Source organism: Lissotriton vulgaris, chromosome 6 (assembly GCF_964263255.1).
Source record: "Lissotriton vulgaris chromosome 6, aLisVul1.2, whole genome shotgun sequence".
In the NCBI taxonomy this organism is placed as follows: Eukaryota; Metazoa; Chordata; class Amphibia; order Caudata; family Salamandridae; genus Lissotriton; species Lissotriton vulgaris.
The window spans coordinates 309,061,552-309,088,350 of record NC_141694.1 but is presented as its reverse complement, the minus strand read 5'-3'; the positions used below and the strand labels follow the sequence as shown (position 1 = coordinate 309,088,350).

General features: G+C 41.9%; 1 protein-coding gene across 1 annotated transcript in view; it reads right to left on the bottom strand.

Moving 5' to 3' along the window:
• E2F6 (E2F transcription factor 6) overlaps nucleotides 1-26,799 on the bottom strand; it is a 183,472-nt gene that overhangs the window by 99,473 nt on the left and 57,200 nt on the right. Inside the window, exon 3 of the mRNA XM_086926331.1 lies at nucleotides 3,572-3,788. Coding sequence (XP_086782457.1) covers nucleotides 3,572-3,788 — 217 coding nt within the window. The remainder of the gene's footprint in view (nucleotides 1-3,571; nucleotides 3,789-26,799) is intronic.

Below are 26,799 nucleotides of genomic sequence, written 5' to 3'. Positions count from 1 at the left end.
AGGCCATGCTAAAAGCAGACATTATAGAACCCTCCCATAGCACATGGTCCACCCCAATTGCTTTAATCCCCAAACCGGATAGATGCATCAGGTTCTGTATAGACTTCCGACAGCTAAACTCCATCTCAAAATTTGACGCGCATCCGATGCCCCGAACTCATGGACAGTCTAGGAAACGCCAGGGTGATGTCCACAACTGATCTTACCAAGGGTTACTGGCAGATTCAGATGTCTCCAGACTCCCGAGAAAAAACTGCTATCTACACACCAAAAGTATGCCATGGTTTACTTGGGCGAAATAATTGTCTACAATCCAGACTGAGAGACACACCTTATCCACTTAAAAAACGGTCTACAAACCCTCAAGAAGGCCGGTCTTACCATCCTCTCCAAGAAGACCACCTTCGGTACAGACCGTATCCGTTATCTCGGGTATGACAATCAGGCAGGGATGATCAAACCTCAAGTGGACAAACTAGAAGCGATAACCAACATCCACAGCTCCACCACAAAGAAGGAAGTGCTATCGTTCCTTGGACTAATAGGGTATTACCGCCAATTCATTCCCCATTTCTCAACCATTGCTAGTCCCCTCACTGACATTTTCACAACAGCTATGTCAGGGAAATCCCTTCATTGGTCACCCTCACAGGAGCATAGTTTCGCCCAACTCAAGAAATCCATGTGTACCACCACTGTCTTTACATGCCCGACTACCAGAAGACCTTTGTACTCCAAACGGATGCATACGGTAGAGGTCTTGGCGCAGTCCTCTCCCAGCCTCAATGGGGTGGGTGGGGGGAGTGTATCCTCGCCCTATTTTGTTTTTGAGCTGCAAATTGTTTCCTAGGGAGACACGCTATGCCACCATTAAACAGGAATGTTTGGCTATCAAATGGGCCATGAATCTCTCCAATACTACCTACTAGGACGACACTTATGCCCCTTGACATGGTTATCTCAGAAAAAAGACTCCAACCATAAAGTACTCCGTTGGTTCCTTGCTATATAGCCCTTCTCCTTTCGCACAATGCACACTCTTGGGAGACTGCAGACGAACATGGACTTCCTTTCCCACTGTTCAACATACGAATTGCCCCCACGTCCATTCCAGGAAGGGAGGCAATGTGAGGGTTCTCCTTATGTAACGCAGGAACCGCCTGACTTTTCTGACATGGCGGCCATCATGGGGTACACCGGAAATAAGAGTCAGCAGTCTAGTGGGCCGCCCGGAAGTAGACAGCCCTCCTCCAAACAGGGAAGAGCAAGGCAGGACCCTAGAGCACAAGAAGATGCTGATCGATTCACCCGAGAGTTCGAGGAGGAGTAGGAGAAGTGAAGTAGACTAGGAAATAGGAGACACAGACGAGGAAGAAGTACCCGAGACCGTTACCACCACCGGCGAGGAGGAGCAACACACAGACAGCTCTGGGAGCACCGCAACTAATCCAGCACTCCAACCGGGAAATGGGAGGCTGCAAATTCCAGCCCCATGGCCCAGGAGGGTCTTGGGTTCAGGCAAGTCCCCCAAACCAGGTTCTTTGCTTCGAGGGGTTGGTGGGTGGGGTTTAAGGGCCATACCACCCCAAAACAGTAAAAGTCCCTGGCTCCTAGGCACCGCACGTTAGAGATGCACCAGTGACAGGAGCACTTTTTTTTTTATTAACTCAGAACGGTGTCCTGACTCTGCTCCTTGTTGTTTTTCTTTCTTTGCCCTGCTCCCGTGGACCCTATTGCTGGCATCTCAACAACCCTCTGACAAAGGAAATTGAAAACCAGGTGGAGACAAGCCCAGCAAGGAGCAACAACAATAGACCACCAGTTCACACGGATTGGGTTTCATTAATTTTTTTTAATGACAAATCCCCAAACAAAGACTCCAGGTGGAGACACCCTAGAGACGTATTGGGGCATACATACTTCACTTTTTCCGTTAATAAAATTACTACCTGTTACTCCCAGTGACAAGACCTCCAGAGTGCTTTTCTTTCCGTACACAAGGGACCGACGACCTGACCAATCCCTTTCTCACAGAGACCTAGCTTTTTCTTTAGTTTTGGGTTAGTCCCATCTATTATTTTTTTCAAGCAAACTCCGGGCTCTGCTTGGCAGTGTCCTCGTCAGAACCAGGCATGCCACGCTGTGGTTTATTGTGACTGGCTCCCAAAGTATTACGACCAATAGAAGAACATTCTCCATCAAGTTGCACAAAACATAGTAAGTTAAACGTCTATACAGTCTAACTAGACCAGTGTTTAATTGCTGTAGCTCATTAATATTGAGGTTTTGTAAGCTGGAAAGGTAGCCCTGTCATTACTAAGGGGAGCCATACTTACACGACTAAGTAACTGCATTAGAGCGTCTCTGAACCAATTTTGATGTTCACATTGAGAAAGAGACATTTCTGAAAGCTGATACGCTCTGTAATTTTGAGGTGGTGCAACATTAGTGTATTCATGAAGGTCTGTATATTGGCAGCCATGGCCCGAAAATTGAACCAAGAATATAAAATCTTCCAAACAATCGGTATTGTGGGTTTCAAACACGCCTGCTTTGCCAAGGGCATTAAAATTTAAATGTACATGGACTGCAGGTTTGAAATGGTCAGCTAAAAGGTATACGCTGGGACGCTGCCATTAATAAAACAGTAATGAGAGTTCAAACACTAATATGGGAAATCCTTTTAAAGGTTCAAACTTGAAAAACCAACAGAAAGGAAAAAGTGGGTGCTTCCTAAACCAGTGTTGAGGATTAATCCCCAACACCCTGGACACTCAGGAGGAGGTGTTAAGGTACAGTGAGCATACACCAGTACTACACAGGAAACCTTTTAAATAAGTACCTGTTCCACTTTGGGCGCCAGGTCGTAGGGATTCTGCTGGTAAAGCAGAACTGTGCCTTGGGATGACTGGACGTCCTGATCTGCTGTACCCCTGCCCAGCCCACATTCATTGGTTATATAGGAAGTGATTTTACCATCTAGAATGTGCCTCGGGATCCAACATTTAATAGCACAGAAATATAGGCAGGCGTCTTCTATTGAGGTTTCACTGTCAGAATACCTTCCATTGCTAGGAGCTTGATCACGTTGGTGGGGTGTTTGATCCAGCGTTTCAGCCTGTCACCACATCCTTTTTGTGAAATTGTACTCCTCTTCCAGATAAGTGGTGGTGGGTTTTCATTTAAGCAGCTGCTTACAGTTTGTCTTATGGATTTGTGGGAGTAATTATCTTTTGTGTGTGTTGGGAAGTTTGGGTTCCTGTTCCATGACTACTCGACCCATACGTAGAACAGTTTAGGCCCAGATCTTCTCTATCGAGGTTCTGCTCGGCAAAAGATTCCAGATCCAGCTAAGGAATATTTTAAGGTAAGGAATCTGCAGCTAAAGTCATAAAATTCTATGTTACCGTATTGGTAAAACAAAAGCAGCCCTCTAGCGTTTATGCATGAAATGATAAAACACTTCCAGGGTGCCAGGACACCCAAAATCATTTTGTACACCAATATACTGAATCAAGAAAATAAACAAATACAATGTGAATGGTAAAACAAGTACATTCCTTAGACTTACACCCACTGGATGAGGTTCTTTGATCTCTTCTGAATGAGGTTGATTCCATCTAGCACGTTAGTGATGTCATACACTCTCCTTTTCCGCACACCTAACGTCTTCGCTACTGCATTCAAATCGACAATACCATCTGGTGCCGCATTGATAACTTCCATAAACCTTTTGGTAAGATGTACTAGTGATACGTCAAAACGAGGTTTTCGCCAACTAGGTTGCTCTATGGAGATGAACAAAACAGTTTATTTCGTTACATCGGGGACAGGAGTTCTGCCTGTTTTACTGAGTCCCTTTTATTTTTCAGTACACACTATTAAGGGGTGCACACACTAAACACTCCTGTGGTGATACACATACCCCTTTTATCCGTATCCTGACACGAGTAACCAACAGTGGCACCAGTATACATACCTACATAGCAAACACCTTGCATCACAAGGCTTTTTACAGAAGAAGAGAAAAAATTTTCTTTCAAGATTTTAATTCAGAATGATTTTTATCATCAGATAGGTTAGTCTAATTGAACCCTAACAACATCTACACTGTGACTAGAAAACTGTCCTGAAGAAGGTGTTTAATTCACGTACTCACCGAAACGCTACGTCGACAACTGTTTTCTGATAATTATGTATTTTTTATGAAATGTTTATTGTTTATACAATTGTATTGAAAAAGTATCCAATGCAAACACATGTTTTTTCCTTTGTTTGGTTCATATGATATTGTTGACTCCAATTGCAATATCTTCCTAAATTGTTAGCTTACCAACCACTAGCATTAGTCATGATAGTTTAAACCGGAGATCTATTCTTCACTGTTGTTGTTAGGGACTCATTTGTTTTGTTTTGCATACCTTGTAACCTCATCACAGTGGAAGAATCAATCAAACCTGTTGGACAGAGGTAGGGAAATGCTATTAAGGCCACCATTCTATGTAGGAACTGGGGTAAATGACCTTGCCAAGCCCAAAAATTCAAAAAAACTAAAAATCCTCAGAGAACTGCCGCTTACCTGGCCGTGCTGTATGAGCACCTCCAGACACTGACAAGTGCACTCGGCAGAAGCGGCTTTTTAAAGCATGTGAAATTGGCGTGCACGCTAAGCACATACCGCGGGCAGCCACTGAGTGCAGGCACATTCAGAAGGAACGGCCTGCTCACACCGATTACCGATATGGACTCTACTGAGCCTGTGCGGGTCGATCATTTATGAAGTGGCATTCATGAAAGAAAGGATGACATGAATGGATCTAACCCTAGCGCTGAGGGGCTGTCGTATATGACGTGGTATTAACCATAAAAATGTTTCAGTGCTCAAGGGGGAGACATAGTTCATAAAAGACCAGCGGGATGGTGTGAATACACTCAAAATCAAAGACAGAAAAATTCTATCTTCACATGATGAGTTAATGAGAAACATAGCGTGTCAGTTGCAGAAAAACACTCACAACTCCATTTATGTGCGTGAAATAGATAGTGAATATATCACTCTTAAGGATATCACATGTGATTGTTGGACAGGGAAATAAATAAAACAATGTAATTACAACACACCTGTAAGGAAACATGGAATCGTTTGACAAAGAGACATATATAAATCTGTGACACATTACTGTTGTAGATGATCTGGGATTCGGCTCATTACAAATAATCTCACAGAGACCGATCTAATTCTAATGACAAGAGGAACACAGTGGCATGCAGTAACCACATTTGTGAATTGCATGACCACACACACAATGTGAATGCATACATATTAAGGGCAGAAAGCAACCTACCCGGACGCATATGAAATCAATCTTATGTATCTATGCTTGTAAAGGGAATCAGGTCTGCATGGTATAAACACAATCATTAAATGACCATACCCCTTTGAACTTCCTTCACTGTAACAAAACCATTGATTAGATACAGAACTATACCGAACATACAAGGTAATACTATCATCCTGATGTCTACAAGGTTTTAAATTAAAAACAGTAAAAAACAAAAAGGTGTCCATGGCTATATCATGTTTGGCGGGGCATTAACAAGTGGGGCTCTGCTTCTAAACCATATAAGTGGATGGTACAAAATCAGTTATTCACTACTGAGACAGGAAAGTTGTGCATCCTGCACACAGTATTCAGTATGCATGGAATTCATCCATTTGCACTTACGTGTGTTAAGGACAGTGTTGATGTCAGTGTTGATGTCCCCACCTCTAATGCCCAGTGCAACTTTCTCAAGCACCACCCATCTAATGGTCTCTGGTGGGTGGTCAAGGGTCTGGAAATGTTTTACAAGAGGTGCGCCAACCGTGCCACATCTAATCCTACTGCAGTGCTGCAGGATACGGGCTTTCACTTTCTGGCCGTCTGTTCTATGTACATGAGCGTGCATGGTCTGTGATCGCATCAATTCCATCAGTGGTATTGCAATTGTTGTGTGTTTTCAGACATATTGTGCGTTGTTTGTAGCTGAACTGCTTTGTCTGTACAGTAAGTTTGCATGCCTTACAGTGGCCGGTAATGAGCGGACCACGTGGTCCCGGATATTCTTGCCCTTCTTGAAAAAATGCATAAAGGATCAGATAGTTCCAGGTTGTCTGAGATACGCTTCTAATGTACCTGTAGTAATGAAATCAAACGTGCTATCAACAAACAATATGTGGTGACACAGATCAGCCTATTCATAAGATCTGTGGTTCGCTGTCAGGATGTCAAAAGGCTCTCCATGGGTTTAAACCCTGCCCTCTTCCTGGCTCGTTTTACCACTCTTTTAGGAGATCCTCATTCCACTAGACTATTCACAAGGCATTCTGACTCCGTGAAGAAGTCCTCTTTGAGTGAACAATTATGGCGGATTCGGAGAAACTGGCCGAAGCGGAGACTGTCCATTAGACTCCTGGGATAGCGGCTGCTGTACCTCGATAAGGTATTTCTCTCCGTGGGTATTCTAAATAGAGTTGTTTGGAGGGAACCATTCTCAGACTTGATTGGGATGTCAAAGAAGTCCATGCTTTTGGGATCATGAATGATTGTGAAGTTGATATCACCGGATCTCCCATTAAGCCATTCAAAAAAATGTCTGCAACTCAGTTGAGCTCCCAATCCATATGAGCAGAACGTCGTCAATGTAGCGGATCCACAAAGTGATGTGTTCCCGGAAAGGATTAGCTGGATGGTAAATCAAAGTATCCTCGAAATGGTCCATATACAGGATCGCTACATCCGGGGCGAAAGCTTGAACCCAAGGCGACCCATTTAATTTGCAGAAAAAAACTCGCCCTTAACGAAAAAAGAAAATTCCTCAGTATTGCGGACTGAAGAAGTTGGATGAAAAAACACGTGGGAACTAGAGCTGGTACTGGTCCTTTTACCAAAGCACTGCCAATCACTTCAAGTGCCGGTCCTTGGGGAATGCTAGTGTAAAAAGACACACTGCCCAATGTGACTAGTAGTGGACAGAAGGGATCAAAAGGCACGTTGTCTACCAAATTGATAGCTTCCATCGTGTCACTCTGAAACGATCAGGTGGTCGCCGCCAATGGTTTAAGAAGAAATCTATGAACTTGCAGAGTGGTTCAAGCAATGATCCACACCCGGAAACTACTGGGCGTCCAGCAGGATGTTCCATATTCTTATGAATCTTAGTCAGGGTGTAAATTGGTGGTAAGCGTGGTTGCTTGTCATTCAGGTAGTTGAACTCCAAATCAGATTGAAACCCCAATGTTTTTTCTTTCCTCTGTGACCTTCAGGATAAGCTTGCTTATTTCCTATGTTGGATCTGTGGTTAGCCGTGTGTAGCTCACCCCATCCCTCAATTGTGAATAGAGGTCCGTTTCGTAGTCAGGGGCACTTTGCACTACTAAGGCCCGCCCTTGTCTGCTGGTTTAATTACAATCAACTTGCTGTCCTTCAGGGAATTGAGAGCCTCCTATTCCCCTTTAGTAATGTTGTATTTCACAAACTGCTTGGTGGAACATACCTTAAGTACATCCCTCAAGACAACACTCTCACAAGTCAATATTTTGTGTCACATTATGTGTATTGATGGCATGAAAGTTGAGGGCACTCAAAGACCAGTATGAGACAATAATACAGACCGCTGGGAATGTTAGAATCGATGCATTTCCATCTTTATGTTGAATTGGTTGGGATGACTGGTTGGTACAAAAGATAGTCTTTTACTTAGCACCTTTTCTTCGTCCTCAGTGAGTGCATAAGATGACTTGTTGATGATTTGACTGCTCACCATGGTTAAACCCGTCGCCGGTTCTGGATCTCCCCGTGATTCTCCGGTTGGAACCAAACCGGTTTCCAATTCTGGCCTCGCGGTCTGCCTCCTTCCCAATTCTGAACTTGTTGTTGCTGGCCCTGGCTCCAATTGTATACTCTCCCTCTGGGTGTTTTTTTTTTATACCATGCATACCAGGTTCCCTTTACAAGCGTAGATACATAGAATTGGTTTCATATGAGCCTGGGTAGGTTGCTTTTTTTTTTTTTAAGTAATTGTTATTCATTTTTTCAACACATACACCCACCTTTACCTGGCACTTGTTCAATGGAAGACACAAATCGAAATACATTGCATGAGTATTCAGTATTCACAGGTGAGATGACATTAATATCTGTAGACCACGCCATCTTATATTACATCCTATTCATCTTCCTTATCAAGGTCTTCCTCAGTATATGCATTTGATGTCATTCCAAATCGCAATGACTCCTCAACCTAGTGCTTCAAGCACGTTCCCGCCCTGCCCTCCCCCTTAACTCCCCCCACCGGTGTGCTCCAAACACCATAAACAAGAATAACCAAGTGTCGTTCTGTGCTAGGGAATATAGGTCCCTGATCTCACTTCAGCCATACTCCCAGTTCTGTCAGTTCCGCCCCGGCTCCCACTCTCCTATGTACTATCTACGTCTTTTGTGGCTCGAAAGAGTCCTGAGAACCCTCCAGCGAGCTTGCGTCCGATTCCGCCTCCGGTTGTGTCAAAAGCGCCACCAATGCCTCCCACGCTTGTGCGGTTTGCATCGCTTTGTCGTTATTCACTCTCCTAGCTTGTTGGATTCTAACTATGCTCTCACTGGATGCCCATTTCGCAAACTCCACCGTCCAACTTGCTTGTGATCTTAGTGCCCTTAAGGTTGCTTTCTGCCATTAATATGTATGCATTCACATTGTGTGTGTCGTCACGCAATTCACAAATGTGGTTACTGCATGCCACTATGTCACCTGACAACTTACCTGCTGTTTTGAGTAAATTGATTACACAACCGTGACACATTAATGCTAGAAAGGGAAACCATTCTTTTTTTTCCTTAAAGGATCCTTAAATAACCACAGCTCATTAAGTGAGCATTTGTGGAGAAAACCTTTGCAGTACTCCATGTTAATACGGAGTACGTCATTTTGGATAGTATGAACCATCGCATAGGACTCATCTGTTAATGTATATACATTTTTGCCACTACAACTTACAACGGTCATCCTGATTTATTCCATTATTCAGATTCATGACCGGTACAACCCTGGATGACATGCAATTTCTAATGCAGAGCCATGGGACACGTTAACTTTATCTGTTAGCCACTTATCGATTCAAGTGGTTATATGCCTCTTAGATCTGTGTACTGGTGCTTACATGTGTTCCTTTCATTCAAAGCCAATTCCTTGTCCTTGCCTTTCACCTCTTTGACGTTGGAGCCTGTGGGCCCCATCTTTTTGAAAACGACCGTCTGATTTTTCAAGCAGCTCTTGAATGGAAAAACATTTTTTGTCTTCCCAACAAACTATTCCCAATTTTAGTACTTCCATCACCAGAATAATGAGACCTTATTAATGAATTGTGGTGTTCCCCCCCCCCCCGTCGTGATGAAGACCCTACTGTAAGAATATATCAACCTACACATGCAAGGGGGTCAAAACATAGACGGTCTTTGAGTGGATAAGTACAGACAACAGAAATTGTCTATGTCACGATGTTACTAGGTCCAAATGTAATATTCGCCTTCATGCGGCTGGATAGGTTTTTATCAGTCCTTTGATGTAATTATTGCACATTGCCTTTCCTTCCCTACAACCCTCAAGTGCACACCTCTTTATTAGCACCATCTTCTCCTTTCCCTCGGAGCACCTGCATTTTATATGAAAATGTACAGACTATTCATGCTGTTTCACTGAATAAATCAGCATACTTAGAATATGACAGATTGCAAAATTTGATTTCTTGGAGATGTTGCATTGAATTGTGTACCACTGCAACCATTTTTTTTGTACTAAGATTTACCCGGGTCTGGTGGTCTTTCGGGTTACCCCATTGTCATACAACTCACAAAAATAATCAATGCATTCTAAACACTAAAATGTTTTGTAGCTATTGTCCTAAAACGTGTGCACCTGCAGAAAGGTGATCTTTACAGACTGTCTAAAATATACATTGATAAAGATCAAAATGTGCACGTGCTAGGATTGGTAGGGAACGAAGGTTCAGCAGAGATATGCAATAAACGTGCTATCACGATATTGGCAATCTGGAACAGAGCTGAAACATTCAGCGAGACAACTTTTTCTTGTACAAATAGAATTAGAGGCAATCTTACAATCCTAATGAGTGTTTGTCAATTACAAAATCAGATGCCAGTATAATGGAAAGTGAGCATGCAGATTAATGTGTTGGCAAATGTGCTCAGATTAGCACATCAATATAAGTAAATTGGTACACTTACAAAGTATATAAGCAATCAGTGTGCACACCATAGGTGTGGAGCTCTGAGTCCACTAAGAAAAAGACATGCATATGATTCAATAAGCAATGTCACATATTTGCTAACTCTTATGAAGATTTACAAATCTCTGAACATTCAAAGGATATAGTGACTCCAAATAAGGATTGTTAAACAAATGGATTACTTTCAGTGTACATATTTCGTTAAAGTTCCTGTGGGTCCTCATTTTCGATCACCTTAAATTCAAAAAAGGTAAACTGTAACCTTAAAAATGTAACTATAAGGATCTTTTAATTTAAACAAAACAAGAGTTCAATGACCTCCCATTCCTCACATGTTAGGCGAGCTTCTTGAAGGATTTCAAACTCAGATTGATGCAGATATTGGAAAATTCCTCTCTGCCTAGTTGGTACTCAAACTGTTGACATTCCAGGTCAAAAGTTTAATTGCGGTTAAAGAAGGAGTGGCCATGAAATGCGATGGGTGAAGATCCACCCACTTTTATTTGTGCAGTCTTGTCAATTTGTCAAATGAGGACTTTTCCCTAGTTTGCTCTCCACCCAGTGAATGAAATAATACAAAATTTCCTTCCACAAGCAGTGCCCCCACCTCCCTCCCATTAACCTGTGCTTGGTGGTAAGCCACCCAATCGAGTTCGCTCCCGCCTCCCTCCGGATGACATATACATATACATACATATACATACATATACATACATACACACATATACATACATATATCCACAGAAAAGAGTTGCCTCTACGGAAATAGTCAGACAAGTAGGTATGAATTTCTTCATTTAATGAAGGTGCAGGCAGCATGCTCATAATTCGAAGCCATAAAATACATTGCAGCCTTACACGTTTCGGGCGAACCACGCCCTTGGTCACAGGCACAGCCAGAGTCTAACACAGATTCACAGTTCCTCTGTTTTAAATAAATGGCAGTCCCGCCCACACTGGAGCTTCAAAGCCTTCTGGTATTTGGAGTTCTTATCGTATTACCCATGTGGGTTTCCGTGTTGCTCACAATTTCGGCTAAAATAATAACATCCTCAGTGGGTTGACTTTCGTCAGTTCACAGGCTGTCTGCCAATATCAAAGCCCTCATTAGAAGCCTGCCAGTACGTGCGCTGACAAACCATCCACTGTCAACAGGATCCGCACATATGCAGCAAGCAGTTTCCACAGCCAGGCGAGCCGTCATTTATCCACAGAAAAGATAGCGAGCCAATGCCAAGATGGGCGGGACTAAGATCTACAAATAACACCTGTGAACATTTTTGAACGTTTCCTCATTCCCCCAGAAGTGCCAAGTCAGTGAACAAGGGATGTTTATTCTGAAACAAGTATGGCAACAAGAGTGCAATATATTGCTGTGAGGACTCGTGACAAACAGCTCCTGCCTTCCAAATAAATAAGGTGGAAACAAAGCAGTGCCTTCAATTGGGAGCTTCTTTTATATGGAATACATACATATACATAGAGAAGTGTGGCTCAATGGTTAGAGCAGCAGACCCTGATGCAGTAGTCTGGCCGGGACCAGGGTTCAATTCCTGCCTTTGGCGGGTCTCGGGCTCAATTTCCTCGGACCTGATAATTCTCGCCTTGGTGCCTATTCTGATCATGAGCCCCACTCTGCACCTCTGGACAATAGCTTGCTTAATCTCTACAACGGCCCCCAACAACGCTGAGGATGCCTGACTTCACCTTGGGGGTGCCCAGGAGTGGGCTCCTCACAGGGAAAGGCCAGGAAGGGTTACTGGGCGGTATTCGTACAAGTACCGAGATGCCTCCGGGTAGTGGTGCGCTATATAAGTGCGCAATTATCATTATATTATATATACATGGCGGATGGCTGGTGTGATTACTGAATAAATCACCGGAAATTTAGCACCAAATCTGAGCTCACTCTCGTTATTCTTGGTTTATTTGCGGAAAAGAATGGTGTTTTCAGTATATATATATATATATATATATATATATATATATATATATATATATATACACATACATACACACACACATATATTACCTACTGGTGGTCGCCAGTAGGTAGTTATAGTTAGGTCCTAGTTTCCATAGGAAATCCACAACATTCTATTTGGAATAACTTTGGCGCCGGTGGACGAATCTTCGCGAATTTCTCCTAGAAAATGGCCTGCTCTGCTACTCTCCTTCCCTGAAAGTTTGGGGGTGATTCGTCAAGTGGGGGCCAAGAAAAAAGGGGGGGTCCCAAAACGTGTTTTACCCAGGCAATTTTCCGTAGGGACCTTTAGCCAGGGCTACAGCTCGAACGGCTGAACGGAATTACACCAAATTTGGCAGAGAGGTAGAGTTCGGTTCGCAGATTGTGCTTTTTGTTAAATGGTATAAATCTGTTCTGTAGTTCCTGAGAAAATCAAAAGTAAAATCATAGCGATATCTAGAGACGAAATACAGCACGCTTACGGAAACCCCGGAGGCAATTTTTTTATATAATGGGGGGCTTGGAAGTGTCCAACAGGAACAAAAGAATGAAAAAAAAAAAGTAATGTCGAGGACAGTGATGCTCCTGCTTTTTATCAGGTCAATAGACATTTCCCATAACACAAAAGTTTATTGCAATAAATGTATAGAATTTTAACTTGAGCAAAATCAGGATGAATTTGTGGGTGTGTACTGTTTGCTGAAAATTCTGGTGCAGCAGTTGATGTGCTTGGTGCAATAGCAGGTGGGTTGTCCTTCAACCTGTGTTGCAGCTCGAGCAAAGTTGTTAGGGTATAAGTTCTTCAAGTGTCGCTCCATATTTGCTGTGCTAAAAGAGTATTTTTGAGATGGATCAACCCTTGAAAGAGTTTGGAAACATTTTCAGGTTACTTTTGGAGCATTAACCTTTCTTTGCACATCTGGAAAAGTAAAAAACTGCCAAATTAGAGCTTCTTTCCATTTCTTTGGAGGTTCTTTAGGAATGAAATATTCCTCTGAAGAATGGCTGGAAGATGAGTCCATTGCTGTTATTATGGTAAACTTCGTTCTATTTGACAAGATTCTCAGAAGAGATGCTTCTTTGTAGAAAGTCAAAGTAGAATTATTAAAATGGGACGGAAGTTTCAACAGCTGTAATAGGAAGTGTTGTGAACCAATCAAATCACTTCCTTTAAAGTCACATGGCTTTGCGTACGGTTACGCTGTTATTACGGTGCTCTTAGGATGAGAGTACACATGACGTTTCACCGCGATTGGTGTAATTGCTTTTAAAAGTAATCTAGGATTATTGGAACTTAAAACGCCATTTTTGCTTTCCTGCTCTGCTTTGCACACGACACGCAATTTTGATATCGTTTAGAGAAGGTTTTGCTTCACATCAGAATAATTAGTTATGCTACATTTCTAGACTGACTCACTAGTTTAGTGTGTATAGTGAGAGCATGGAACATCAAGGTTATCTTGGATACCGTGTCTGTTATTCGGAATGATCCTCGCACGTTCTACCTATAACACATATGCAGCTGTGGCCAAGTCTGATATCGGCGCATTTAATAATGTATTGTGGAGGCATAATTAGACACAGTTGGAGAACATTTGTATCCTGACAGTTTGTACAGAACTCTATGTGATCCACTACTGCTGAGTACCAGAGGTATGGGGCTGTTCACGTAATCCTATGAGACCTTCTGTAGTTATAAACTAACCTGGTAGGTAGGGAGGGTGAAATGTAGGTATATTTTAAACCTGTTTCCCGTTAGCAATACAAGATTCTTTCTCCTTTTGTATTTTATGGAATAGTAACAATGCTGACAACCTTGTTTCTGATAATATGTTTAGTTGTATTATCCAAGGTACTGTGCATGAGATTACGGAGTTAGAAATAAATATTTCAAACTTGCACGTGTCTTTATTTACTCCTTGTTTTGGACTGGTGTAAGACTATAACGAAAGGGTGCTCTTTTTATCTACTTTACTTGTGGTAATCTAAGTCACATGTTCTGGTTTGACTAGTCATTGGTGTTTTTGCTATAGGACAAAGAACCAATTGCTAGTCTGGTAGGGGGTTTGGTTACTAAGGTCGGTTTTGGTACACCGTAATTCATTGAGGTCCTAAGTCTTTATGCACAGTTCTGTGTAGGAGCAGAATTCCTGCAACAGTAGTTACAACAAAAAGGCTCAATAAAGGGCCTCGAGTTTGAATCAGAATATGAAATTGAAGAATAATTGATAACCCCAGCCAAGAAAGGGAGCAAGTGTGCAAATTTACAATGTCTTTGGCTGGGGTACTTGTTACAATAAAAATGTTCGATAAAGGCCTGCACTTTGAATAGGAATATGTAATAGAAGAATAGTTGGTAATCATAGCTAAGGTATGCAGCAAGTAGTTGTGTGTATGTGTGGATGATGTGTTGATTGAGTGGAAGATGAAAAAGGTGAAAAATAAGAAAGGCTGGAGACACAAACTACCCACTGTCTTGTCAGTGAAGAGAATCTTTGGATTTCCAGCCCATTACACAGATAGGGTGTTGGATTCCACAGTGGGAGCAAGAGAAACGAGTAGCACATCCAAGGAAGCAAGCTAGTGAAGTACACATAGTGTGCGGTAGTAAGGACGCAAGAAAGGATGGAAGTGTGCAAATTACCCACTGCTATTGATGGGTAGTAGTTACGAAGAAGGCTGAATAAAGGACCTGCACTTTGAATTAAAGAAGAATAATTTATAAGCCCAGCCAAAAAAGGCAGTAAGTAGGTGTGTGTATTTGTGGATGATGTGTTGATTGAGCGGAAAATGAATACAGTGAAAAATATGAGGCTGCAGAGATGCAAACTTTCCATTTCTTTGTAAGGGAAGTGGGTGTTTAGTTTTCCAGTGTGTGTGTGTGTGTGTGTGTGTGTGTGTGTGTGTGTGTGTGTGTGTGTGTGGGTGTGCGTGTGCATATATATATACACATTGAAAAAACCATAGGTTTCACACCAGTTATAGTTAGCTGGAAATTTTACTGACATAAAACCATTGAAATTCCACATTATACTTAGTTGGACTCACTATAACTTGCGCGTGTAATGCACTGCTGGTGGTATTACTGAATTGGTTGTTGTAACTGGTTTGGATATCTCAATTCTTTTTGAAAATGTTAATTTCCATTTTCGAATAGGTGTTTTAAGGGTTTCATTACACTGAAAGGAGGTCTGTCACTCTGCCACAAAGATGGTGTCATCAGTGATGTCACTGACCATGTCATGAGTGATGTAATATGTGACGTCATCAGCAGTGCATTACACGCGCAAAGTTATAGTGAGTCCAACTAACTATAACGTGGAATTTCAATGGTTTTATGTCAGTAAAATTTCCAGCTAACTATAACTGGTGTGAAACCTATGGTTTTTTTCAGTGAATTTCATAGGTTTTTTAAATGCTAATTCCTAACTATATATAAGGCCCCAAACCTATGTTTTTTTTCTTTGAATTTCAAAATTTGGTTAATAGCAAATGTCTATAGTTAAGAAATGTAATATTTTTGAAAATGATTGAATCCTATATTTTATTTGTATTTTCAACATTTTTTTTTTTTTGACCCTGGAGCGCTCCCGGGGCGCGCCCCGGTGAGCGCCCCGGAGAGCGTAGTAGTTTGAAGCGCCCCGGTGTGCGAACCGGGAAGCGTCCCGTTAGCGCCAATGTCGCAAACGAAAACATGATCGTGACGTATCGCGTAGCCGAGTGATACGCACGGCGTAAGCGCACCCGGAAGCACTCGAACGAATACGCTCGTGCAACGTAAACATCCGACGCGCTTACGCGACGCGACCCGGGGCGCGTCGCGTAAGCGCGTCGGTCATGTGACCTGAAAATAACACTTTTAATTGGTGCAGAACAGTTTTAGTTTCATAATGATGAAATCCCTGGTCTTGTGACCTGAAAATAACACTTCTCATTGGTTCAGGCCTTTTTTTTTCTTCCAAATGATGAAAGACCCCACCTTTTTTCCTTATTCTGACTTTGTCCTTTGACTGAGGAAGACCCGATTGTACCTCTCTGTACCTTTTTTATCTATATAATGGCTTCAGTAGCAGCAGCAGCTGGTGCATCTGCACCACCACCACCACAACCACCAAGAGGACCACCACAAGATTACATTGGTGGTCAACAAGAGGAGGAAGAGGAGGAGGAGGAGGTGAGGAGAAGATGGCTTGAAGAACACAATACCCCATACCAGCAAAGACCACACATTATATGGGAGTTTTTTTCGATCCCAGAGGGGAAGAAAAAAGTAAATGCAGCCGAGGTGACTTGCCTAATCTGTGACATGGAACTTTCTAGGGGGAACCCTAATAAAAAATATTCATTCGGAAACACAATGATTAGACACATGCAGCGCAAGCATCCAATAAACTATTCTTCTGCAGAGATGAGGGAACTGGCCAGAAACCCTCCCCAAACTACAAGCACCACCTCGAAAAGAAAGCAACGCACTCAGTCGGGACAAGAGGCAAGAGAGACGATGCCTTGCATTCAGCCACGGTTTGCGGATTTCCGAATAACCTGTAAACATTGTGGGAAGACCATCTCCTACGGAGAACAGAGCTTAAAGCTCATCGTCCTTGCTGGGGACAACCACAAATGCCCCAATAAACCCTAATTATTTCTTTTCTTTTTTTTTGCTCCAGTTGAGCCATTTTCAATTCCCTGTTTTTTCGTTTCTCCCCATGAAAAATACAAAAAAATATAAAACTGTTCAGAAAACCCCCATAAAAGTTAAAAATGTTTAAAAAAACCAATAAAAAAAATATATAAAACAACAAAAAGGAGAAAAAAAACAGTTTTTAGAACTACCTCCAATTTATAAAAAAAGGCTACATTTTTTAAAAACTCAGTCATTCTTTTTTCCCCATGGTCCGCTCCCCGGTGCGTGTACCGGGCCCTCCCCCCGCGCAAATAAAAAAAAAATTTCACCCCGCTGGCTGGGCCTTTTTATGGCCCCCACATCAAACCTTGGGGGTCAGGGGGGGGGGGTCTATCCCTGCCCCCTTATGGTCATTTCCCTTTTTTTTCTCCACCTCTTGTGTCTCGATCCTACCGAGACACAAGATGGCGGCCGCTCCAGACTGTTTCGAATGTTTACAGACTCCCGAGAGCCAATCAGCCAATCAGCTTTCCGTGCGTGGCGCGTCCCATGAGCGCTCACCGGGGCGCTGCCATAGATCTATATATATTTTTTTTTAACCTAAATTACTCAAAATCCACTGGAGCACATATCTTGAGACATAGCAAAGGCACATCGGGCTACCAGTCCCTATCCCCCCGAAACTGTCAAGGAAGGACCGGAGCTCCGCGAGGCAAATTTGAGGAAACTTTCAGGCAGATTCGTCAACCGGCGCCAAAGTTATTCCAATCTCAAGATTCTAACTATAACTACCTACTGGCGACCGCCAGTAGGATAGAGATAATATATATATTCTAACGCAATGCTTTTTCCCATTAATGAACAATACTTCAAATGAGACGACGGGGTCATAGGATCATGTGTCCATTATTTTTATCATTAATCGATTTAAATGTTAATATATCTTGGTTTCACACGCTGATATGCAAGTTGTGGGGGCACTAACGGGCTTGCATCCTTAAGACAAATTGGATTGTTGTGGTGTAACTTGACATTGTTCATATCATCGAATGCATGCAGTAATCAGGCATTTGTGCTAGATATTAGGAAGGCCTGCACGGCCACTGGCAAACACTGTTTAATATTGCATGTTCTTTAGATGTGTTTATATACGAGGGTGAATACACATATTTCATGTCAAGTTCCCCGCATATCATATGTTACAAGATGGCGCCCATATTTGTAGCCCGAAAACAGTGCATGTAATCCACTAGTCTTTTAACTATGTCTATGATCGCTATGGCGCTAAAACGCGCAATTGATGTGACTTTAAAAGTGTGTCCATGCTACTTGTCGATTATCAGTGAGCAAGGGCACGGACGTGCCCGAAACGCGTCTGATGACTTTTTACCCACACGATGCAGAATAAATACAAGCAGTTGGATATCTAACCTCGCCTTGGCGTGCTGATTGTGTTGTCTGTGTGCCTTTCTGTGCGGCAAGCACCTGTGAAGACGGGCTGGATGTACACATATATATATATATATATATATATATATATATATATATATATATATATATATATATATATATTCACTGGAAAAAAAACTTAGGTTTTAGGCACCTTTATAGTTAGGAATTCGTATTTAAAAACCTTGCAAATTCACTGAAAAAAACCCATACGTTTTAGCCTCGTTATAGTTAGGAATTGGCATTTAAATAAACCTTCACTGAAAAAACCATAGGTTTCACACATGTTCTAGTTAGCTGGATGTTTCACTCACACAAAACCATTGAAATTCCCCCGTTATCGCTAGTTCAGCTAACTATAACTCACGCGCCCGCAATGCACTGCTGATGTCTCAACATATTACATCACTCATGACATGGTCAGTGATATCACTCATGACATCTCAAATTACATCACTGATGACATCATCCAGTGAATGTGTGTTTCTGAATAAATATTTTTTATATGTATATCTCAAGGTCGATGGAAGAATAAATGGGTAAATAACTGTCTAAATGGATTTTTTTTCTAAAATTGATTGTATAACTGACTTATTAAGTGCATCTTAGTGAATACATGTATTAGCAAGTAATGTTTAAATATATAAATATCTGTATCAGTATTTCACTCTGTGTATAAGTGGCTATATGGGTTGGTGAGTAGCTACATGAGTGTGTATATGGGTTATTAGTTGGTTTTTTGAGTATCAGTGTCTGTATGGTTTGATGGGGGTATTACTTAGCGCATAGATGCATGAATGAGTGACTCACTGTTTGTATGTGTTTTGAAGACAGCATGTGTGTAGGACTGTAGGGGTGGATGAGTGTGTTTATGGGTGTGTTAGTGAGTGAATGACTGCCTCAATATTGTCTTTATGGGTAACTACATACGTTTTAAACTAATATAGGTGTGTATTGATGTATATAAGTAAGGATATATGACAGTGACAGATAGGAAGAGTTCCTGTATAAATAAGTATGTGTTTCAATAACTGATTGTTTAAGAGAGTAAGTATGTATACGTTTCTGTAGAAATAAGTGTAGTGGTGTGTGTAGAGCTGTATATGCAAGTAAATGGATGTTTGATAGTTTCTTTGCATGTGCGAGTATATGTGTGAATATCTATGTGTAGGTGTGTAACAGGATGTATAGGTGTATGAGTACATATGATGAGTGAGTACATGTGCGAGTAATTATATAGAACTATTGGTGAATGAGTGGATGTGTATGTAGATTTTGGAATTACTGAATAGGTTGTTCTAACTGGTATTGGTATTTCCATTTTTTGGAAAATTTTAGGTTCTATTTTTGAATATGTGTATCAAAGGTTATATTAGGATGAGAGGAGGTCTGCCACTCTTTCACAAGGATGTGGTCATGAGTGATGTCATCAGTGATGTCATTTGAGATGCCATCAGTGATGTCATTTGAGATGTCATCAGTGATGTCACTGACCATGTCATGAGTGATGTAATATGTGACATCATCAGCAGTGCATTGCGGGCGCGCACGTTATAGTTACCTGAACTAACGATAACGGGGAAATTTCAATGGTTTTGTATGAGTGAAACATCCAGCTAACTATAACATGTGTGAAACCTATGTTTTTTTCCAGTGAATTTCTAAGGTTTTTTTAAAAGCTAATTCCTAACTGTAACGAGGCTAAAACCTATGTTTTTTTGAATATATATATATATATATATATATATATATCTCAAAAGGATTCAAACCACAAAGGAATGAGGCAGCACACCATCTGAAACCGTGAGGAGTTTATTGCTCAAAAACAACGCGTTTCAGCCGTGAAGGCCTTTGTCAAGTTACCCGGAAACGGGTGATGCAGCATTTTGTAAACATCAAATAACATCATCATAGACATGGTAGAGATACTCTCCAGGAAATGCCATCAAGGGTGCTATACAATGATTAACACAAGAGTGAATTATTTACATCTAAAGTGCCTAATGCATAAAAACGTCATATTTTCTAATTAGACAAACAGCAGCTAAAGCGGACCCAGTGATTGGGAAAGTCATGGGAGAATCACCTACCATAACATACAGGCGACCTTAAATAGTCCACAGTTACCACAAGACACAAGACACAACCTATTGGGACATGGCTGCAAAGGAAAGCATGCAAACATACTCCTAATTACAAAACTTTCAAGACACACGATGACAAAGAACGCACGATTAAAAAATTACTTGTACTACAGAATATGTAGTATACCAATTGGAGTGTCCATGTGGTATGCGCTACACAGGTAGTACGAAACACCAATTCAAGAAGCGCATGCTCGAACATCAGAGGGTCATAACAAATTCAGACTTTACATATCCCGTTGCACGTCATTTATACAATTCACACAATAGTGACAAAAACTTACTCAACTTCTGTGGAATTGATAGTTTTCAAACACATACTGGGTGGCGACATGGAAAAACATCTCAGAATTCTATCATCGATTTGAATTCCAGAAGGCCCTTCGGTTTGAACAAAGAGGAGGAATTAAATACACATATTTTGTATGAATTAACTGCCCCATTGACTGCATCTGATATTCTCCACCGCCAACCAGTTGTCTCTGTACCTATGGATGATTTGTCCTTTTAAATTGTAATGTTTGAGTGTGTGAGTGTGTGAGTGTGTGCGAGTGTGTGCGAGTGTGTGCGAGTGTGTGCGAGTGTGTGCGAGTGTGTGCGAGTGTGTGCGAGTGTGTGCGAGTGTGTGCGAGTGTGTGTGAGAGAGAGTGTGTGTGTGTGTGTGTGTGCGAGTGTGTGCGAGTGTGTGTGTGTGTGTGAGAGAGAGAGAGAGAGAGAGAGAGAGAGAGAGAGAGAGAGAGAGAGAGAGAGTGTGTGTGTGTGTGTTTGTGTGTGTGTGAGAGAGAGTGTGTGTGTGTGTGTGTGAGAGTGTGTGTGTGTGAGAGTGTGTGTGTGTGAGAGTGTGTGTGTGTGTGAGAGTGTGTGTGTGTGTGAGAGTGTGTGTGTGTGTGTGTGTGTGTGAGTGTGTGTGTGTGTGAGTGTGTGTGTTTGTGCGTGTGCGTTGATTACATATTTGTGTTCATTTGGGATGATTCCCTTTTTTTCAAGGCACAGGAGTTAGTATGGTAGACTCTCCTGTGGCGATTAATGGTCCATGATTGGAGAACCATCAATAGTGGCGGCCACATAGGCCTTTTACTGGCAACAGGGGAATCTAGCTGATATGACCATGATTTGTCAAGCTCATGTCCTATAATCCCGTATAGGGATGGACCTAAGATCAGCTCAAACTAGGCAGGCACTGGTCATCGTCTAGAAACCCCCACTCAACTGGGCGACTCATCACTTGGTGGGTGCTCCATATTTGTGTTTTTGCTCTCCATTTGGAGGCTATCTGAGCCCAGTAGACCAGTCACATTACCTCGATCCATACTGTTCAGGTGAAGGACATATTTTTATGTCTGAGCAGCCTCGGCATCTTGTCACCAATTCTTTAATTTGAGCATGTCGACACCTGCAACCCTTAAGAGTAGGCGTGCACACCTTTTCTTTCTAACCGAGCGGGCGGCTTTTATCCACACATGGATACATCATGGAGAGCCTAACGGGTGCATACACACACTTTTAAGGGTCTGAAGGGTTGACTTTTAGGTCGAACACAGGCTATATCAGGGGTTTGTTAGTCATACCTGGCTAGTACATACATGGAATTTATTTTGGGTTACATTGCAGCAGTCCAAACTATTGAGTTTTAACGTGACATTGCGGGTTATCTCCAACTGGAATAGACACAGTTTGTTCACTTTATATGAACTGCACCCACCCGGAATGGGTCATCATACATTGTCATTGCCCGGTGCTTTTTGCCGGTATGCACTATGGTCCCGGTTGAAAGCCTAATATGCAGTAAAAAATATGTCAATCCCTTGCAAAGCCCCAGCATGTCGTTCAATTGATTATACAAGGTAAAACATGAAATGTGAGCTACTATTTCCTTTGACTGTTCTGATCAATTGCTTTTTTGCCAAATCAGGAAACATGACCGGTCACCATGTATGAGGCACTTTAAATGTAAATAATTTTTCAGTTTCATTTATCACCTGTACAGCATAAAATAGGCCGTTGATCAAGTGATATCATGCACAAAAATGAAATGTGAGTTATTAGGTTCATCTGACAGCTTCAATTAACTGCTGTTTGTCGAATGTAAAATATGACAATTTTTTATGCATTAGGCACTTTAGATGTAAATAATTCACTCTTGTGTTAATCATTGTATAGCACCCTTGATGGCACTTCCTGAAGAGCATCTCTACCATGTCTAGGATGACATTATTAGATGTTTACAAAATGCTGCATCACCCGTTTCCGAGTAACTTGAGAAAGGCCTTCAAAGGCTGAAATACGTTGTTTTGGAGCAATAAACTCCTCATGGATTTGGATGGTGTGCCGACTCATTTCTTTCTGGTTTGAATCCTTGTGATGTTATTTATGGCTTTCGGTACCACAACAGGCACTAGCAAAAACTTTTCTGATATATATATATACGTCAGAGTGCGTCTCCAACAGGTGGGAACCTTGGAGCTTTGATTTATACGCGGCCTCCCAGCCGCGGGAGATCCACCACACGGAAATTTGGGGCCACGGAGCTCCGAATCACGGAGTCTCAATGTGAAGACATCCATGGAGGATTGACAAGCCAGATGTGCGAGTGGAGGCCCATTGGTGGGCTTGAAACATCTCAGACAGCGGCACATAACTGAAGCACACACCACAAGACCAACGCAGACTAATTAGAGTCGCCCATTGGAGGGCACATACGTTTAAGTGGGAAGTGTGGCCTCTATGCCAAAATGACTGTTGCGCCGCTGAAGAGTGCAATGAGCACGAAACGAGTCTGGTGTGAATCGACAGGCATGCTGTAAACTGGATCTGCCCGCCGATCTGGCTTTTACCTCATGTAGGTTGCTACAGTGGATGTCAGAGTGAGTCTCCAACAGGTGGGAACCTTGGAGCTTTGAATATATATATATATATATATATATATATATATATATATATATATATATATATATATATATATATATATATATATATATTAGTAGCCCGTCCCGACCTTGTCCGGGAGCAATCGGGCTTCCCCGACCCCCGCCCGCCCCGACATTGTCCAGAAGCCCGGGCCCCCACCCAGCCCATTCCCTGCCTGCCCCGACCCCTGCCTGTCCCGACATTGTCCGTGGGTCCCCTTACCTCAGCCGCCGCTCCTCCCCCGCGCTCCTCAGTTTACCGGTCCGCCGCTCCTCGCTCCTCACCGCCGCTGGTCACCGCTCCTCCGGCCTGTCCGCTGCTCCTCACGTCACCGCTCCTCCCCCGCGCCATGTCCGCCGCTACTCGTCGGGCTCCTGGACGCCGCTCCTCCCCGCGCTCCTAACGTGAGCACGCACGTCACGGCCGGCGCTACTTCGGAGGGACTACTTTTTTTTATATGTACATTTTTTAAATAACGTTTTTTTATTTTATTTATATAGCCTATAACCATCTGCACACCCTGACGATTACAACGGTGTATCGGGTGTGTGAATTGGCGCTGTGGTTCCCGAGTTTACCCGCCTCAAAGCCTCAAAGTTCTTCCTTTATTATAGTAGTATAGATATATTCACTGAAAAAACCATAGGTTTGACACCAGTTATAGTTAGCTGGAAATTTTACTGACATAAAAACCATTGAAATTCCCACGTTATAGTTAGTTGGACTCACTATAACTTGCGCGCCTGCAATGCACTGCTGATGACGTCACAATCCTAACTATAACTACCTACTGGCGACCGCCAGAAGGTAATGTAATATATATATATATATATATTCACTTTAAAAACCATAGGTTTCAGGCCTTATATAGTTAGGAATTAGCATTTAAAAAACCTTGCAAATTCACTCAAAAAACCATAGGTTTCAGGCCTTATATATTTAGGGATTAGCTTTAAAAAAAACTTTGAAATTCACTCAAAAAAAGTTTTAGGGGTGTTATAGTTTGCTGGACATTTCACTCATACAAAACCATTGAAATTGCTCCTATATAGTTAGTTGGACTAACTATATTTCGCGCACCCGCAATCCACTGCTGATGATGTCACATATTAGATCAAACATGACATGGTCAGTGACATCACTGATGACATCTCAAATGACATCACTGATGACATCATCCAGTGAATTTGGTTTGCTTCATTATTTAAATATGCATTATATATATAGCGATTTGCATTGAAGAATGAGTGGATATATATAAATAAATATTTGGATGGAGGATTTAGTAGCAGTGTAATTGACTGTTTACTTGACAAATTTATAGTGTCACTAAATATAGTGGATAGAGACCAAACTGTGCGAACATCTATCACTTTGTCAGTTGTTGTGTAAACTGGTTCTCCAGTTGGTTACTAGCTATGTGAAATTCTATATTAGTTATTGATTAGATAACTGAGTATTTGTATGGGAGAGAAAGTGAGTGTGGTTCGTTGGGGGTTGTGTGACTGTCCAAAGATGTGTGAATAGTTGATTCAGTAGATATATGAAGTTAAAATTACATGTTCTAACAGTTTGGGTGAGTGAATCTCTTTAAGGGTGTGGTGATGAGCAAATATATTTCTCAATGGTACATGTCCAACAAACTAGAAAAATAAAAGGCAGTGAATGTGTCAGTTGTTGTATATAAATAAGTATCCATAAGACTCAATGATTATGTGAGTGACTGTATGGATAACTATATACTTGTAATAATGAATTTATAATTCACCAAGTATGACTTACTATCTAAAGGAATAGATGAAGTGGTGTTTGTATAAGTGTGTAGTTAAGCAAGTATGTAAGTATGATCCATTGTTTGCCTAAGTGAGTAGAATGACTTCACATGTGAATAGGATGTGTGCTGTTTAATGTCGATATAGGTGTACAAGTATTTTTGAAAGTGTTCAATTGTTCATGGACAGCATGTATGAGTGAATCTACAGGTAAGTGATTAGATGTGTGCATACATCTATGAATCACTGAGTGGGTTTTTAGATACTTGTATTGCTGTGACAATGGATTCAAATATGATACTCTGTATTTTACAAAGAGTGATGAAAGATTTTACTAGTGTATGAAAAGGTGTATGTGATTGTCACGTGGATGATATCAGTGATGTCATCAGTGATGTCACTGACCATGTCATGAATGAATATGCGACATCATCAGCAGTGCATTGCGGGTGCGCGAAATATAGTTAGTCCAACTAACTATATAGGAGCAATTTCAATGGTTTTGTATGAGTGAAATGTCCAGCAAACTATAACACCCCCAAAACTTTTTTTAGTGAATTTCAAAGGTTTTTTAAAGCAAATTCCTAAATATATAAGGCCTGAAACCTATGGTTTTTTCATTGAATTTGCAAGGTTTTTTAAATGCTAATTCCTAACTATATATGGCCTGAAACCTATGTTTTTTTTCATTGAATTTGCAAGGTTTTTTAAATGCTAATTCCTAACTATATAAGGCCTGAAACCTATCTTTTTTTCAGTAAATTTGAAGTTTTTTGAAAAAAAATAGGTTTCAAGCCAGATATAGTTAGGAATTTGCACTTAAAAAACCTTGCAAAGGTTTTGTAAATGCAAATTCTATTAGCGAATGTTAATATCCTTCTGGTACCACCTGAGCAGCCATCTCATTTCTCAGTAGAACTGAGGCACAAGAGAGCACAAAACAAGAGTGGAAAACGCAAAAAGGGGGCAGGGTAGAGACCCCCTGATCCCCTAGCCCTTCTCAGGTTGTCCCAGAAGGACCCCCAAGGGCAATTTTTTTTTAAAATGCAATCACGGGGTACGCGCACGTACGTGGACCTGTACGCGTACCGTGCGTGCACCCCGCAATTTTTTCGTTTTTTAGGTCTCGCCTGTCGATGCGCATGCGCATCGAGCAAGCGAGACTATTGCGAGTTATCCACTCTTTATCCACACTGCAAGGAATCGTGGCGATTCCTTGCAGTGCCCGTGACTTTTAAGGTCAATGCGCATGCGCATTGAGCTTATGCGCATGCGCATTGACCTTAAAAGCGCGTGCGCGTGCACGTCCGTCTCCTAACAACACACACACACCCTCTCCCCCGCTCCGCCCCCTCCCCGCCATGTCTGCCCCCTTCCCGCCGTCTCGCATTTCTCCTCCCCCCTCCCCTCTCTTCCCTCCTTAAAAACAACGTAATGAAAACCATCGACTTGTTCTTCTTTACTTTCTATGCTTTCGTTTCCATCACAACGGTGCTTCTCTTCTCCTCCCCTCGTCTATGTTTACCCGCTCCGCCCCCTCCCGCCGTGTCGCATTTCTCCTCCCCCCTCCCCTCTCTTCCGTCCGTCCGTCTTGTTTTTTTTTAAATCTTGGCACTGGATATTGCTGATTCACACTGCCTTTCTCCGCCTCTGTA